At 38.3% G+C, this 19,043-nt stretch overlaps 2 protein-coding genes across 3 annotated transcripts; both read right to left on the reverse strand.

Moving 5' to 3' along the window:
• Positions 1-4,099: 4,099 nt before the first annotated feature.
• LOC311066942 (ictacalcin-like) lies at positions 4,100-6,243 on the reverse strand. Of its 2 annotated transcripts, none has more exons than XM_084088427.1 (3): positions 6,178-6,243; positions 4,772-4,902; positions 4,100-4,520 (listed from the first exon to the last, which is right to left on the reverse strand). In XM_084088427.1, exons 1-3 carry the CDS (start codon positions 6,188-6,190, stop codon positions 4,377-4,379), a joined length of 288 nt encoding a protein of 95 aa, XP_083944553.1. In that variant the 5' UTR covers positions 6,191-6,243; the 3' UTR covers positions 4,100-4,376. The 2 variants fall into 2 exon arrangements, with proteins under 2 accessions (XP_083944553.1, XP_083944554.1); XM_084088428.1 differs by having other exon boundaries at positions 5,869-6,229.
• Positions 6,244-12,381: 6,138 nt separating this feature from the next.
• Positions 12,382-13,845, reverse strand: LOC311066943 (ictacalcin-like). Its single transcript, XM_084088429.1, has 3 exons — positions 13,587-13,845; positions 12,873-13,003; positions 12,382-12,621 (listed from the first exon to the last, which is right to left on the reverse strand). The coding sequence occupies exons 1-3, from the start codon at positions 13,591-13,593 to the stop codon at positions 12,484-12,486; spliced, it is 276 nt and encodes a 91-aa protein (XP_083944555.1). The 5' UTR covers positions 13,594-13,845; the 3' UTR covers positions 12,382-12,483.
• Positions 13,846-19,043: the final 5,198 nt, after the last annotated feature.

Consider the following 19,043-nt stretch of genomic DNA (forward strand, 5'->3'; position numbering starts at 1 on the left):
ATAGCCAGTAGACAACAGCCAACACTGTAGCGCCTGTTTTAAAAGTATTTGCTTTAAAAAAAAAAGAGTATAAACTTAAAAAAAGAAATGGCTGAATCGTGGTCAGTGGACGAGGTGCAGACGTTCCTCTCGTTGGTTGCCGAGGAGTGGATGGGGAAACACGGATGAAAAATTTGCATAGAGACGGCAACTATAACGATCAGTCCCACCCACTTTGAAGCGGTACTAACTGCAGTGGAAAAGCAACCGAGCTAAAGCTAACCGAACTGTGCCGTACCGAGTCGAGTCGTACCACGCAGTGGAAAAGCGAAGCGAGCCGAACCGTTCCGTGCCGAGTCGAACCGTACCGAGCCGTACCATGCAGTGGAAAAGCGCCATAATGGGTCTATAATTTGACACCATTGTTTTATCACCAGACTTGTAGATCGGAGATACTAGGCTACTGCTGTTTTCCAGGAGCTTGGAAAAGTACTTTGCCTAACTGACAGGTTGATCAGATGTGCAATGGGGCAAGCAAGTGCGCGCCCCTGTGTGATTTTAAAAATGTGGTATCCAAACCATATGAATCCTTTGCTTTTGAATTCCTTAGCGAGGTTATAATTTTGATTATAACCTCTGATTCAGATATTTCCTTTATTTAAAAAATAGGTTTAGCTTTATCAATGGGGATAGATGGTATAGTTTCAGTTGGGATACCTTGAGACAGCTCTCTAACTGAATTTAAAAAGAAATCATTAAATGTACTTGCTATCATATCATTATCTTGTCAGGATTCCATTCACCTTGAGTTTATCAGGTAAAGTTATCCTTTGTTCTTTATTCCAATACCAGTTAATTTATTATTTCTCCAAATAAGTTTTCCATTTCCCTGTGCTTCGTTAATGATTCTGATAAAAAAAAAACTCTGCCTTAGGCCACGTCCACACGAAGCCAGTGCGTTCCCGATCCGATATTTTTTTTTCCTCGTTCTAAAAAAAAATTCCGTAAACACGGCGTCGTCTCAAGAAATATCTGCGTACACACGAAACCACTGAAACCGACTGAAAACGGTGTAGTATATATGCCAGACCAGTAGGGGGCGCTGTAATTCTGCCACAGAGATACACTATACACGGAGAAGAAGACTTTGAGCATGCGCATAACCTTGCGCGCTGTATACGAACCAAGAAGAAGACAAAGATTATCGCTTTTTGCTCACCACAGTTGCAGAGAAGCAATAGATTTTGCTGTAATAAAGCTAGTAGGCTTAGTAGCTTCTGCAGCACGAATACAATCATATAAGTCCGCCATTATTGTTGTTGCTGTTACTCGTGATACAGACGACACGTGATGTGATGACATCATCGTTTCACAAAATATACGGATTGGCTGTACACACGAAACCGCGAGGGTGTCGTTTTCAGATTTATCCACTTTGGGACCCGGTTTCAAAAAATAGCGGTTTCAGTCTCCCAAAACGCCGGATCCGTGTGGACGAAACGGCAATACGATAAAAAATTTATACGTATACAGCGAAACGCGTCTCCGTGTGGACGGGCCCTTAGCCTTTCTTAAATTCCTTAAAACCTTATTTCGGAGAGTTGTAAAGGTGAGCCGGTCACTATATGCCCTGATTTTAGAGCCCTCTTTAAAGCAGAATCTCTTTCTTTCATTTGTTGCCAGAGAGTGTCATTTAGTTATGGTAAGGTGGTCTTTTCTCCATGTTTACGTTTCACCTTTCTTGTGAAAGCTGCTCTTATCTCGGTAATAATAGAAGAAAAAGTGCTGCAGCTAATCTCAGTATCCCTGCTGGTTAGAAAGTCAGACCAGTCAATTTGGTTTATAGCTTTTTCCAAGTTGATCGTTTCATTTTTAGGAATTTCCTTAGAATTGATTTATTTTGGAAGAATTTACAAATTGTTTTATGGTTAGTTTCCTTACCAGCAGTGTGATTTGGTCGGACAGATCAGTCAGCAGCATATTATGCGATGTAGTTACTCTCTCAGGTCTGTTTGTATATCAGATCAATTTGTGTCTGGGAGGAGTTGGTTATTCTTGTTGGACCTTGTATCAGTTGGGAGAGATTGAAATTGTTTGTTATCTTTTTATGTTTGTTTTTTTTCTCTGTTTTTTTTATTTGTTTGTTTTTGTCCCAGTTTATATTAAAGTCACCCATTAATATTAACTCCTTTTTACCATCACATTGCTTAAGAATATTATGGAGATGCTCATAAAATATGTTATTGGTTGATGGTGGTCGATATAAACAAATGACGATGAAAGACATATGAGGAGATAGTGACATATTCAACCCAATATACTCCATGTCTATTTCCTGTGACCATTCAACGAGGTTACATTTAATTGTGTCTGAGACTCTCACTTTGGCCTTAATGGCTCTTGGAGCCCGAGCCCCAGCCCCAGTCGTTGAATAGTTAGGCTGATTGGATTATGCATTTGAATAGTTATGCTGATTGGATTAGGATTGGTAACACTCTAGAGTCTAGGACGGGTTCCTAAACCTGTATACTTCATTTACATGCTTTGTTCCGAGTGTATCCACCTCTATGTAAATCCCTCCCCCTAAATGTATATAAATTGCAATGTAAAGTTCCTTAGTTTAGACTTGATGACTACAGCGACGCACAGCGAGTTCTCAATAAAGCAGGGGCGTAGAATTTAGTAGGGACGCTAGGGACGTGTCCCTACCAATATCCAGTGACACTGATATATCCTTAGCAATAATTTCGATCAAAACTTAAAATATATTTATATTGATGTCCCCGTCCCCACCAATTTCAAAATCAAACCTACGCCACTGCAATAAAGAGTAACTTGCTTGAAAGATATCCACGTCTCCTGGTCTCTGCTTCGACGAAGGAAAAGTTTCCAACGCTTTTAATATATCGAATTACACAAAAATGTTTAAATGTATACATGAAGTGATATGTGTGCATCTTCCCCTTTAATTTCCCGACTGCACTGTGTTAATCTTAATTTCCTGTCTTTGCTCCTGCTCTTTCCTTTTTTGCATTAATTGTGTTTGCATGGGAGAGGAATAACATCAAACATTGTACAAGACTGTTTTTTATCTCAGTATCAGAGTAAATGAATGGTCAACCCTGTTGTTGTCCTTTTTTTTAATCCTGAGAAAACTCACAACACAGACAATGAACCAGTTACACTAAACACTCCATAATAGATATTTATGTATATATATGTATATGTGTGTATGTATGTACAGTATGTGTATGTGTGTGTATGTTTGTATGTATATTTATAAATATGTATCTCAGTGGTTAAAATTAATAATAAAACTTTGATGTTAGCTTAATATTTTATGCAGGGAGAGAAAATAACAGTTGTTTTGTTTTGCCTTTCACCTCTGGTGTTTAAGACCAAATTAGGTCTCTTTCTGTCAAATATGGGATGGCGGTGAAGGTGGACAGCAGGGTTAAGCAGCTGCTCACGCTCAAAGCAATGGGCTGGGATTCAGGAATGATGCACAAAGACTGTTGGCTGGTTTCACAGAGGCTTAAGCTATTCCCAGACTAAAATGCATGTTTGAGTTATCTGAACTGAAAGCAACGTGCACTGACATATCTTAAAATATGTCAGTGCCATTGTTTTGTCTTAAGATGTACACCAGTTTTTTTTTTACGTTTATAAAATCTACTTTAATTGCCTAATTGAACTAAGGCCTTTCCCGGCTTAATCTAAGCCCTGTCTGTGAAACCGGGCCTAAATGTTTAAGAAGTCTGATCTATGAACTCTTCATAGCATGACGTCTACCAAAATATACATCTCTCTCATGATAATCAATGCTTGTGAGGCCCCCTTTGGTGTGGTGTGGTATTGTTTTCACATTTCCTGAAATGATCAGTCCATATGCATAAAATGAAAATTGAAAATGAAACATAAAATGAAAATGTAAATATGTGTCACTGTAATTTTAGAGTGTAATTTGACAATTCATTGTAAGTATGTTATGTTAGCAGTGTCAATGGAAGGTGAATGTTTCCATATAAAAATGAAGCATTTTAATATATCCCTAGGATTTAACCGTTTAATTAAACTGCAGCCACAAACACACATTCAGAGAAGAACACTCACATCCACATTTTGTAAGTTAATTCAAAACATTAAAAAAACTTTATTCTTTTTTTTTTCCAGATGTACCATAACTTTACAGTCCAAAAATATCTGTAAGGACAAAATGTAGCACTTTATTTTACAGTCCTGTTCCCCATGTACATGTACTCAATATAGGAATGGCAAGTAAATACTAACCCTGAACCTACTCCTAAAACCTAACCTTAACCCATGTAGTTATATTAACCTTATTACCCAGTACTTTCAAGTGCACGTACTGTAAAATAAAGTGCAACCGGACAAAGTTATTTACTCTTTTTAAAGGAATCATTGCAAATCATAGTGATGCAGGCGATCAGGGTGACGTACTCCTGAAAGTCCACAACACCATCAGCATTTGCATCCAGATCCTTAAATATCTTGTCCGCAGCTGCCTTGTCTTTGGCTTTCTTTAACAAACACACAAAAGCGCAGTCAGAGACACGATCAGTGCAGTGATGAATCAAACGGCCCATATGTATTAGCTCAAAATATATTCATTATGAGAATTAATACAAAAGAATGAATCTTATTTATTTTTAAATAATGTTATTTATTTAATAAAAAAATATATTTCATTATAGAAAGGAGCGATTTATGTCATAATGAAAAGAGGAATTATATTTTAAATGGACAATGAAACGATTATGTAGAAACTCACTGCAAGTAGGTCTCCTAGCTCTGCGGTGAGCAGGTCCTTCAGCTCGCCTTTGCTCAGAGTGAGCTTGTCTCCCTCTTTTCCTGAGTATTTATGAAAGACTGAAATCAGCAGAGCCATCGCTTGCTGAGTTTCTGTGAAATTAGAGTGATACAAAATAGGTGCGCCATTAATAACAATAATCAAGCAAAGGCTATGTGTCCACAACATCCAAAATTATTAGTAGTGGAGATGTCAAAAAAACACATATATGAAATGTCACGCCCAGCAACAGCATAACAAACGGTTAAAGTGACACCCCTCTGGAGTCAAACATAAGAAGGAGGAGAGAAGGGATGGACCTGTAATTGTCTACAGAGTGGGAGTTTTCAGAAAAGGGGGGATTAAAAACGACAGTTTTGGTCACGGCCAACACCCTGCACTTACCTTTTAATTAAGACAGAAGTGAAAGATAGAAAGAAAGAAGGAAGGAAAGAGATCTACTCGATTTTGACATTTGATCCACCACCAGCATGCTTCCTCTTCCCAACACACAAACTCTTAAACTATTGCGTCAAAATTGACAAAAGACATATTTACCAAATAATTAACGGTTGAAAAACATACAACATATAGGGTACAACAGGGCTAAAGGCACACCGGGGTAAAATACACATTTTAATATGATGTAGAAATGATTTGTGCCTTTTGCCCCATGCTGGTTTTACCCCGTGTCTGGGGCAAAAGGCCCACCTTGCCACCTCATATTTATTTATACGATTTTTAAACAAACAAACAAACAAACAAACAAACCACTTTTATGATTTAATTTCACACAAAATCTGTTACTCCAAAACTTTTTTGTTCTGCAATCAAACACTATGGGAGTAGTGAAAAGCGAATTTTTCTTAAGATGTGCCTTTAGCCCCGTTGTACCCTAAACTAAACTATAGCCAATAACTCAATATCAGAAAATGAAGGCTGCAAGAATGCTTAACCCATCAAATACAGCAGTAGTGCAGCGGTGCACTACATTACAGTACAGATCATTAGTTCACTTAGTATCACTGCTAAGGCAGCAGATAGTAAAACAGTCAGTAAAAAAATATAAAGTCTCTTACGTGACATGGTGTAGCAGAAGTTCACGGTGAGCAAGAAGTAAAAGAAAAGAAGACCAAGCAAGTGAGGACTGAAGGGACAGATTGAGTTTTATATGCAGTAAAATGCCACACCCCTATGCACCTACATTCACATACCTCTCTCTTTTACTCTGCCCTATATGCTCTCTTATTGTTCATCCCCTTAAACCATTGAAACTCCTGTTTGCTTAGTTTGCAAAAAAATAAAGCAGGTTGGCTTGACATCTCTTGTCCTTCTAAACTCAGGTTAAACCAGTTCCTGCAAATAAACTGACAAAACCTTATACTTGCCTCTGACTGGCATATCTGAGAACCACTTTAGTGAAACAGGAATCACTGAAATAATCTTATACTACAGAAATTAAATCTAATAGTCATTATGTTGAAACTCCAGTTGTGAAATCATTTTAAGGCATACGCGCTAATACATGTTTGCTGGTATATAAAACTGCTCAAGTTGAATGAAAATGTAAAGTATTCTTTTGCAAAATGCATACAGATGTCACCTGTTTTCATCAAAATCACAAAGCCCATAATTTGTTTTCTTTTAGACTGGTAATAACTTTTGCATAAAACATAGATAGTGAGTGACCTGAAATAGAAATAAATACAACTTTTGAATGTTATAACAACAAATTCATTCTTTGAGATTAAAGTTCTGAACATGAGATAAAGTTCATTCCTTATGGCTCTGAGTGCCAACCTATCAGTTTAAAGATCCCTTATGAGGGCCACCACAAGATGGAGACATTTAGTTGAAATATTGCATTCCATGAGCTGCAGTGAAGATTAATGTTTAGTAGTTATTTGCAACTTGTCTGATCACTGAATTGGGAAAAGCACTTAGAAAAAACAATATGTGTTAAAAAACACTCCATAATAGAGTATCAGTGGTTAAAGCTAAAACGTATAATAAAACTTTGGTGTTAGCTTAATATTACAAGGAGGGACGGACAATAACAGTTGTTTTTGTTTTGAAACATCATTTCAACATTATAATAACAACAATAAAAGAGAAAGATGGGAATATTTAAAAGAAAAAATTACAGTTTCATGAAATATGATTTTGACTCTAACATGCTAACGCCTCGGTTACTAACGTAACCTTGGTTCCCTGAGATAAGGGAACGAGTATTGCATCTGCTAGACGCGATGGGGAAAACTCCCTTTTCTCAGATTACTGAAGCCTTTTATAAAATAACGCAGTGCTACTTCACAGCTATAACAGTGCAGTTATCTACACGCACGCTTATTGGCTGGTCAGTGGGAACTGCACGAACCTATGGCGGAGTGGCGTAACTGCGCGAACCAATCGTTGCACAGCCCGCCGATACGAGCGCAGATCCCGCCAGAAGGGGCGGGACATCTGCCTATAAAAGCAGCTCATTTTGCCATATGATTCAGGTTAAATTGACTGAAACAACGAACGCCGTACGCAATACCCTTATCTCAGGGAACCAAGGTTACGTCAGTAACCGAGTCTTTCCTTTTCAAACGGTCACTTCGTATTGTGTCTGCTAGACGCGATGGGGAACCAATCCAATCATGCCGTGCTATGTTCAAGCAGAACAACGTTCTCTGGCCCCAGCCTGGCACACTTGGACAGTAGGGCCAATGAGGCAATCGCGCCCTGAAGAGGGTTCAGAGATTGGTTGGAACCTCCAAGAGTAATGGTGGGCCGGGCTCGTTCAGAGGCCAGCTCCAACTATACAGAGAGGATATGTGCCTGTAGCGCAGGGACTTCCAGGTTATAAAATCTGGTGAAGTTGGATGGCGAGGACCAGCTGGCTGCCGCACATATATCACCAATAGACAACCCACTGGACCACACTCAGGAGGAGGCCATGCCTCTGGTGTAGTGTGCTCTGACGCCGATGGGGCATTGGAGGCCCATTGAAGCGTAAGCTATAGCGATAGGATCAACTAACCAGCGGGATAATCGTTGCTTCATGACCAGAAGTCCCGTTTGGTGTGGCCGCCGAAGCTCACGAAGAGCTGCTCTGACTGTCTGAACTGTGCGGAGCGCTCTAAATATGCTCTTAGGGCCCATACCAGGCAGAGCAGGTGTAATTGTTGCTCGTCTTCCAACGTGTGAAGAGCAGAAAGCAAAATTACTTGTGCTTTGAACAGAGTCAAAAGCACTTTGGGCATGTAGCCGACTTGGGCTTGAGGGCGACTTTAGAGTCCAAACTCAAGGTAGGTTGAGTATCCTTGCCCCCTTCAGGAAGCAAACAATAAAGTCACTTTAACCCAACGATTGGACGGCCAAGGGAGCATGGAAAGCTGCAATGGCCGCCACGTAGACTTTGAGCATGGAGGGGGTGCAACCCGCGTCCAGTAGCTCTTGTAGAAATGAAAGTACCAGCGGAACTTCACATAATACAGGGTCTTGGCTCCGGGCTGAGCACCAGCTGGAGAAGACGAACCACTTAAGGGCATAGAGGCGTCTTGTGGACGGCGTTCTAGCCTCACAAAGGGTGTTTAGGACTCTTGCTGGGAGCCCCCGTCGAGGGTGCCAAATCAACCTGTTCACCTAGGAAAGAAGGTCTTTCCTCAGGGGTATCAGCCATGGGGCTGCTGTCAGCAGCTGAATCAACTCAGGGAACCAAGGTTGGGTCCACCAGAGAGGGGCCACTAGAAGGACTATGTGTCCACCCTCCCTGATCTGTTTGATGACCTGAAGGAGGAGCGCGACTTGGGGAAAAATGTAAAGAAGGAGGCTGGGCAATTCGTGGGAAATCCAAGATCATTTGAATCGTCTGGGGATGAAGGGTCTATTCTCCTGGGGACAGCATGTCCGCTCCCTGGTTCAGTTTGCCCGGCACGTGCGTCGCTCTCAGCAAGCCCAGGTTGCCTTGTGCCCATAAGAGGAGGCTTCTGCATATCCTTTACAGAGGACCCGACCTGAGTCCGCCCTGGCGGTTTATAGTTCAAGGTTCTCTTTATTATTTGTCACATACATATACATGTGATGCAATGTAGTGAAATGGTTTTCCCCTAGTTTTTCGCACTGTACAAAAATACTAACAACAATAAGATAAAAAGAAAAAGAAATAAACCAATAATATATATAGAAAAACATGAATAAAAATAAAATCAATATATGATAATGTCTGTAGCCTATCTGTATGTAAAAATGTGTTTTTACGTGGCTTAAAAATTCTTCAGACTCATCAAGTGTACTAATAGCCAGATTTGGCTATTAGTACCAGATTTTAATAGCCAGATTTCCGGAGGATAAAAACTCCTTCTCAGTCTCTCTGTATTAGTTATTTCAGTCATGGCACCCTTTGAAAATGTTCACAAATTTGTGGCACCCTACACTAGTGTTGTCCTGATAAAACTTTAATACGATACCTTGAAATGTATCGATTTTCAATACCACAGGGAAGAACCGCCTACTGTCATATAGATATTTTTAATATTATCTTCTTTTTTTTTTGGTCCAACCATTGAAAGTCTATAGGAATCAGTAATTTCTACATGATGACATATTTAATTAAGGCTTTTATTGATATACATTGCTCAATTACCATTGCAAATCTCACCTAAATGTTTGTTCACTCAGTGCATTTGTGTTTTTATATTAGAATAATTTTGTTGTAATTGCACAAGATAGCTTGTTTTTAATATAAGTTTTTAATATATTTTATAATATAATTATTTCACAGTTAATCTCTAAATTAATGTAGAAACAATAAAGACAGTATATTTTAAATAATTGTTTAATGGCATATTTTTATGGATGAAGGCCAGTATACAGCTACTGATGTCTTCAATGGTTTTTTTTCTTCAATTTTAAACATTAATTATTGCCATTCAACATTACAGTGTAATTGAAAGCTATCAATTTTAACATGTTATTACGCTCCAAAAAATATTGCAACTTTTAATTTAAGTGAACTTAAAACAATCTTCACATAAGTCCATAACCCAGCCAACATTTGTATGTGGGATTATATATAGGATTATGTATTGTCCGCGGTTTCCATTATAATGGACCCATGTTAATTGCCCAGATGGATTTCATGTAGGATTGGACTTGGTACTATGTGGGACCCAAGTGGGTAACATGCACAAGACCTATCTCGGTCCCAGCTTTAAATGTCATATTTACCTGTGCCCTAAAGTGCCTTTAAAGTGTATACCAAAGTTGTATACACTTTAGAGACGGTCCCTAAATGTGCGAATGTCCAACGTCAAGCCAACTTATGTCAGTCTAACACTGGGAAACGCTTAGCATTAAGCTTTGCGCGTTATTCTGAGTCCATCTGCTTGCCTGCTAGTTTGGTCTTTTATATCACTGTAATTAGTCCATTAAGCTACGTTAAGCGTTTTATATGCCCAGCAGGGGAATCCTGAAGTATTGAGGGAAACCCTAATAGCCTGCATGCAGCACATCGCCACAATATAAAGTTAAGGCAACTAAACAACCAAGAGAAATATATGTCAACCTCAAAAATGTAACATTGGATCTGTAGCCTACATCCGCATTGGGGGAATAACATTATAATCTCGTTCACGGTAGAGAAAGATGCATGTAGGCTACACAGGAAAAGTAACTGTGAAGACACTGAATTTAACATAAAACAGCCGTCATAATAATCACAAATACGCTTACATTGCTGTAAATGAGTTTTATGAATGAATGGCTTGCTCTAACTGTTGATGGTCTTCGTCAACAACACGCGCTTTTGCACCTCCTGCTGGTGAGATCGACTAACAGCAGATGGAGAGTATGCTCGGTAATCTACTGCTTTTCCTGCAGTTTCTGGATGTCAACGTAGTATTTTGTGTCGAATTTGAACACTGAATTTGTGGAAGCGAGTTTTCGAAAATTGCCTGTTGAATATTATAGGTTGTATTTTTAAACAGTTTGAATATTTTGGAAGTGAAATATGAAAGGTGAATATGGATTATTGAATTTTTAATAATGAAAATTTGTTTGAAATGTTTTTAATTGAAATATTCACAGCTTAAATATTCAACCATGTTGAATTTCAGCCCATAAAAATGCAAGCCCTAAAAATACAATGCATTAAAATGCAAGCATGGTTAACGCAATGCCTATTTTTTCAAGTAGTGCAATTCAACAGGCTTTTTTGTTTCAAAAACATTTGACATTATTTTACTTCCATAAGCTTGTCTCTGTGAGCTTTGCCCAGGCAGGCGACACACTCGCTGTCCTTTTCATCAGGATGCAAAGGGGCTCTGCATGTGCCACATTTGAAGCAATGTCACTTATGAATATTATTATTAGACCTTTTAAATGTTCTTCCGACTGGTTGCCCACTGAAGCTACAGTAAGCAGGGTTGAGCCTGGTCAGTAGACTTTCTGGATGAAAGACCTCCCGGGAAAGGTTGCTGCTGGAACAGGTGTTAGTGAGGCCAGCAGGGGGTGCTGCTCACCCTGTGGTCTGTGTGGTTCCCAATGCCCCAGTATGGGGACACTATACTGCACAAGCACTGTCCTTCGGATGAGGCATACACTGAGGTCCCAACTCTCTGTGATCATTAAAAATCCCATGGCACTTCTCGAAAGAGTAAGGGTGCAACCCCGGTGTCCTGGCCAAAATCTCTTCATTGGCCTTTATCAATCATGGCCTCCTAATAATCCCCCTCATTTGAATTGGCTCTATCACTCTCTCTCCTCTCCACCTATAGCTGGTGTGAACACACTGTTCTGTGGCTGCCATCACATCATTCAGGTGGATGCTGCACACTGGTGGTGGTTGGAGAAGACTCCTGATATGATTATTTGGATGTAAAGTAGTATATAGTAAAGCGCTATATAAGTGCCTCATTCATTCAAATGAGTCACTGAACACTTGCATAATATTTGTGCAGTTCTAAACCAATTAACATGACATATTGAAAAGGAGATGAACAGAAGGGAATAGCCTACATCACCCATATAATATAATATAATATAATATAATATAATATAATATAATATAATATAATATAATAAGCTCACTAATCTTCCATTATTGAAACAAATTTCTTTAGCATTGTTTAGAACAATGAAAGGTAGTGACCACAAGAATACAAGTACAGATACAGAGGGTCACAATCACATTTTTTGAGGCCGCTATAGGGGAGTGGGAGGAAGACAAGAGTTTGGCTTCAGCATTCCCTGGCATTGTTCTCAACAGCAGCAGACCACATAGCAGTCAGTGTTCAGAGACAATGGGCTGGGATTCAGGAATGATGCACAAAGTCTGTAACCCAGACTAAAATGCATGTTTGAGCTGTCTGAACTGAAAGCAACTTGCACTGACATATCTTAAAACATGCCATTGTTTTGTCTCAAGATAGTATTGTTTTCACATTTCCTAGGAAATGATCAGTCCATGTGTCACTGTTATTTTATAGTGTAATTTTACATTGTTTTGCATTGTTTTAATATATCCATAGGATTTAACCGTTTAATTAAACTGCAGCCACAAACACAATAAACACACATTTACAGTTAAGAACACTCACACTCACATATTGTAAGAATACAGTTTTAATTCAAAACATTAAAAACATTTATTCTTTTTTTTTCCAGATGTACCATAACTTTATAGACAAAACCTTTCTGTAAGGACAAAGTTATTTCTCAGTAAAAAAATCATTGCAAATCATAGTGATGCAGGCGATCATGGTAACGTACTCCTGAAAGTCCACAACACCATCAGCATTTGCATCCAGATCCTTAAATATCTTGTCCGCAGCCTTTTCTTTGTCTTTCTTTAACAAACACACAAAAGCGCAGTCAGAGACACGATCAGTGCAGTGATGAATCAAACGGCCCATATGTATTAGCTCAAAATATATTCATTATGAGAATTAATACAAAAGAATGAATCTTATTTATTTTTAATTAATGTTATTTATTTAATAAAAACATATATTTCATTATAGAAAGGAGCGATTTATGTCATAATGAAAAGAGGAATTATATTTTAAATGGACAATGAAACGATTATGTAGAAACTCACTGCAAGTAGGTCTCCTAGCTCTACGGTGAGCAGGTCCTTCAGCTCGCCTTTGCTCAGAGTGAGCTTGTCTCCCTCTTTTCCTGAGTATTTATGAAAGACTGAAATCAGCAGAGCCATCGCTTGCTGAGTTTCTGTGAAATTAGAGTGATACAAAATAGGTGCGCCATTAATAACAATAATCAAGCAAAGGCTATGTGTCCACAACATCCAAAATTATTAGTAGTGGAGATGTCAAAAAAACACATATATGAAATGTCACGCCCAGCAACAGCATAACAAACGGTTAAAGTGACACCCCTCTGGAGTCAAACATAAGAAGGAGGAGAGAAGGGATGGACCTGTAATTGTCTACAGAGTGGGAGTTTTCAGAAAAGGGGGGATTAAAAACGACAGTTTTGGTCACGGCCAACACCCTGCACTTACCCTTTAATTAAGACAGAAGTGAAAGATAGAAAGAAAGAAGGAAGGAAAGAGATCTACTCGATTTTGACATTTGATCCACCACCAACTACGAAAATGGTAAAACTGACAAAAGACATATCTACCAATAAATGAATGGTTGAAAAACATATAACAAAATACTGAACTAGCCTTCAAATCAATATCAGAAAATAAAGGTTGCAAGAACGCTTAACACATTAAATACAGCAGCAGTGCACTACATTACACTTAGTTCACTTTAAGCAGATAGTAAAAAAATATAAAGTCTCTTACGTGTCATGGTGCAGCAGAAGTTCACGGTGAGCAAGAAGTAAAAGAAAAGAAGACCAAGCGAGTGAGGACTGAAGGGACAGACTGAATGTTATATGCAGTAAAATGCCACACCCCCCGAATTCACCCTCCCACCATCCCAACCCTTTAACCACAAACACACCTACATTCACATCCCTCTCTCTTTAACTCTGCCCTGCTCTCTCATTGTTCACTACCTTAAACCATTGAAACTCTTGTTTACATTGAGCTTGTAAAAAATGAAGCAGGTGTGTTTGGCATTTCTTGTCCTTGTAAAGTCTGTAACTCAACTGGTTAAACCAGCTCCTGCAAATAAACTGACAAAACCTTATACTTGAGCCTTTGGACAAATCCATTGTCAATACCTTCCCCTGACTGTCAGTGTAAGATGGGCGTATCTGAGAACCACTTTAGTGAAACTGGAATCGCTGAAATAATCTTATAATGCAGAAATTATATCTAGTATGTTGAAATTTATGTAGAAACTTTTTTTTAAGGGCTACTCGTTAATGCATGCCTGTGCATGTTTGCTGGTAAACAAAACTGCTCAAGTTGAATGAAAATGTGACAAAGTCTTTAGCTAAACGAATACAGATGTATTCATCAAAATGACCATGTCCATATTTTTTTTCTTTACGACTGGTAATAACTTTTACATAAAAACATAGATTGGTCTAATTTTAATCTGAACAGTAAGACTGATTACCCCATGTCTAACTGCTAGTTGGTCAGACTAGTTCTTAAGACACATTCTTAACATAAAGGGTGGATTTATGCAATTGTCAAAATCTAATTTTTCACAGCTAAAGGGCACAAGTTTAAACCATTAGGTAATGAAATCGCACACTGTATGTGTCATAAATCAGAAAAAGATGTCATGAATATTCTGCTTGAAGCTATGTTGCAATCATAATGGAGTTGCTCCAGCAGTCTTAACCACCATGAATGGTTTAAATGCACAGGATTACTATCTATTATTCTAAGAAATTCTAAAAGGCAACAACACATAGAGACTATATGCCTGCTTATAGCAGTCAAAGGCATGCTTATCTGCACTAAATGTTGTGGAAGACCAACAAAAGAATGCATATCTCATATTGCAATGCCTAATGGGAAGCATGCTATCACAAAGCAGTGATTAAAAAATTAGTTTGTGAAGTACATTTTGCTAGAGCATTTTAGATTCCTAGTATAGATTCAGCCTGCACCTTAAAGTGGAATATTTTTTTCTTCTTTTCTTTTCTCCTTTTATTTTTCTTCTTCTTCTCTTCTTTTCTTCTTTTTTTTTGTAGATACAGTGAAAGTTAGTGAGGGCCAATGTTGTTTTGGACCCCCATTGACTTTCATTGAATGAACAAAAACAGTTTTACAATCTTTACAATCTGCACTATCCCTTTAAGTTACTGATATCAACTTTAGGAGTATATAAGGTACAAATGTATTCCTTTGTGGGTATTACCCTAATAACAAGAGACAATACTTTTTTTTTTCTGACAGTGCACAGCCAAACAAAACTAGTCACACAAAATACTATATAAGAGGAGAAATAAGGAATACTGTATTCATTCTGATCTGCTACTATGGCGCAGTATAATGTGTATCCTGTTTTACAGCTGTGATGCGGAAACGCTAGTTGTACATTAGCTGCAGCTTTTATTAATAGCAACACACTGCTGAAAAAGTGATTAAAGAAATAGATGGGAATAGAGAGAAAATGGAAAAGGGGAGGGACATTGCATGTCAAACCAACATAGTGAAAGTCCATGTGAAAAGCATTCAAAAGTACTGGTATTTCAGGACCAGTGACCGATTTGAAGACAGAGCTAGAAATAAGAGAGTCAGGGAGGGAGAAAGGAGGGAAGAGGGGGGAGGAGGCGGAGGAGATGACTTGCCTTATTTAACCTCTCTGTGTGGTGAATCATTCGAGTAGAATTTCAGGGTTTTTTTGTTTGTTTTTTTACCACAGTTGTTCTTTGTGCACATTAATGCATTTAACTTTTTTGGTGCGCTGTTTATTTCCCTTAAAGGGATAGTCAGCAATTAAAACAGCAAAAACAGCAATTTTGTCATCATCTACTCACCATTCTTTAAAATATCTTCTTTTATGTTTTGCAGAAGAAAGTCATAGAGGTTTGGGACTGCAATATAGAGTTGATAAAGAATTTTCATGGGTGATCTGTTCCTTTAAATAAGTGAGAAACATACACACATGCACACCTATGTGTTCATGCAATGGCAAGTTTGATGCAGCAGCTGGGAGAAGACAAACAAGAGCTCATGATTAAATCTCATGCACTCTGTGGCCAGTTTCCTCATGAGTCACCATCGAAAACATTCTCTGAGTAAGTGGGACCTCCCTGGCGCCATTTTGACCACGAGTGTTAGTTAGGGTCGGCTTCAAACTCTCAGTGTATCACAGTGTGCAAGCGTGGATGAGAACATGAGAGGACAGGACATGGTGGAAATACTTGTCCTGGCAGGACTCAGGAGGTTGGCCTTTCTTTGAAGATATGCGTGTTGTTATGACTAAATGTGCACAAAAGCATGGCACAAACTCATTCACTTTTCATATCAAGTATAAAGAAGAAAGTTATTGTGTGTAGAAATGACTTTCCTGCAAGTCAAAAGACATTATCTTTGCTCTGATTGGCTACAGTTTGCATGAACCACTTATTATACTGTGTTGACATAGCTAACATACAAACATCATGAGTCATGACAATCCGGACATCTGCAAAAGGCCTTTTTCATAAATGTCAGGTTGAGGCAAGTTGTCACATGTTTTAAATGTAAAAAAATATATGCAATGTATTAATAATATTTTTTGGGCCAAAATTTTTTCGATTCTTTATGCTATCTTCTATGCTTTTGCTGTTTTGTGAATTCTTTCGTATTATATAATTGTTTTAGTTTTGAAAGGAAGGGTTATGTTCTGTTTTTCTGTGTTTTGTGCGTTTAGTCTAGTTTTCCCGCCTGTTTGACTGCAGTGTTTGTTGCCCTGATTGCTGATTTAAGTCACACCTGTTTGGAGTTTCTTTGATTATCTTCATGTGTTTCAGTTGCCATTTGTTTTCCTCATTATTTTGTGTTGTTATCTTATCTGTGTTTTGTTTACTGAGTATATGAAGTGTTATTTTGAGTTTTGTAGAATTAAAGAATCCTGCCTTATATTTTCCGTGTTTGCAACCCAGCGTGACATAAGGTTTGTGCCTAAACATAACCCTACCCTGACAAATATTCAGTGTGACAACTAGTCTACACTTCTCTTTCTTAGCCTGTAGTTCTCTTCAGTGAGAGCCATTTCCCAGAGTACCAACTATAAGGAGATCATTGCATAAATTCAGATCAGCCTAACAATTCAAACTATGATGATTGCCAAAGAAAAAAATACACTACCATCCAATCAGCTGCAAAGGGAAGCACAAAGGGACTTCTTTCATTACAAGTTAATTACAGAGGGCCTGCTTGTGTGACTCAGACAGTTATAAAATATTTCTAATATAGCCCTAAGGGAAGCATCCAACCCTGTCACACAGCTGTGTGTGTGTGTGTGTGTGTGTGTGCTTGTGTGATGAGGCCTGGATTAGTGTGAATTTTAGGGGCATCGGTGAGACTTTACATCTCTGTGAAATATCAGACTGCTTTAGACTGGAGAGCTGCACTAAACCTTCTGGCCTTTTCTTCTGTATAATATTAAATGAACGAATCAAAAAGTAGATATCCAGCTAACAGTGAACATTCTTAGAACATTCTTGGCAAGGTTCTTTCAAAGTTATGAACAAAGTTCTTACAGTAACGTTAACAGAACATGTTCAAAGTTATCTGGTCTTTAATAACTTTATCAAAACATTAGCATAAAAATGTTATTTATACATCATTCATGGAACGTTTTTCTGAAACATTTTTGTGAATGTTTGTCTAATGTTTTTAAACGTTACTACTTCCTACTTTGTTTCAGATGGTTCAGAGAACATTCAAAAGTAACATTCCACAAAATAAATCAATGCGACACAAAATAAAACGTGGCGCTTTTCTAAGCGGGTTAAAAAGGATAACTATAATGTATGGCGTAATAGCACTTTTGGGAGTACTTCGACTGGCGCAGTAAAAAGTCACGCCTTATCCTCTTCCTCTCACTTCTGTCATCAGTGGAAAGAGGATCAGTCGTGACTTTTTACTGCGCCGAGTCGAAGTACTCCCAAAAGTGCTATTCCGCCATACATTATAGTTATCCTTTTTAACCCGCTTAGAAAAGCGCCACATTTTATTTTGTGTCACCATACTTGGTCGTGTAACTACTTGTGTAACTGTATTTAAATAGGGAAAACATGGAGGTGTTTGGTTGCTTCTAACTTCATCTCTGTTTGGTCTCTAATGAATGAACTAGGCTAAGCTGTGCTATCAAAGTGGCACCGCGCGCCAGAGCGATTAAGTGCACGCACTGAGATGAGAGAGGTATGTATCAACTCGTCTTAGTTAAGGGAATAACATATTTTAATATGAAAAAACGGTGGAGTATCCCTTTAACTCGATCTGCTTGCATCATGATCATTATCTTTAAGGCACAGCTGATTGGTTCCTGCTGTATCAGTAGCCAATGAGCTCGCTGCTCAACCTTCAAATACTTGGCCAGCATTGCAGCACACTTCCCCAGACAGTATAATGATGTAAAGTCTGATTAATTTCCACGAACCAGTTCTTTCGGACAGTTAGTTTCAATGAACCGGTTCAAAATAACGATTCATCGGTTCCTTACATCATTAGCAATTATGTAACAACGCATTTCTTTTCTAACAACTCAGTGTCATGTTATATCAAGGAAACATTCAAATTAAGTCATTTGTGTCAACGCATATTGAAACATTCAAATAATTTGTTTATTTATTTATTCAGATTTATTTGTGTGAACGCAAATGGCTTATTATTGCCTTTCATTCACTTCAGGGGCTGTGTACATTACACCGTTTTATACGTTTTGGCGTATAAAAAAAAGTGGGTGTATAACTGAAAACGCAAACTTTCAAAAGTACAAGTTTTTGAAACCGGTCTCCATGTAAACAACAAAACTGCCAATCTGTGAAAACAATGACATCATTCACATGCGTATTACATGTTCAATCTAAATGTTTCATCGCCATCTAATGGCCTGGCAGCAGATTACAGCGTTTTTAGTCGTTTTCGCAGATCTGTGTAAATGGGGAACGTTTTGACAATGGTGTCGTCTGTACGCGTTAAAAAGAAGTTGAAAAACTTCTCAATTGAAAAATAAGCATACTGTTGTCCTGTAAACGTACCCTAAGTTAATGGTGTTATCCTCCAGACAGACAGTATTTGAATGCGGTTCAAAGTCATGCATGTACACCTCATGCAATCATCTAGACTGTTTCACATTTTAAACAATCAGTCTCTTGCAGAGCCAGTGTGTTCTGACATTGAATT

This window comes from Abramis brama (assembly GCF_963993115.1).
Source record: "Abramis brama genome assembly, chromosome: 17".
In the NCBI taxonomy this organism is placed as follows: domain Eukaryota; kingdom Metazoa; phylum Chordata; class Actinopteri; order Cypriniformes; family Leuciscidae; genus Abramis; species Abramis brama.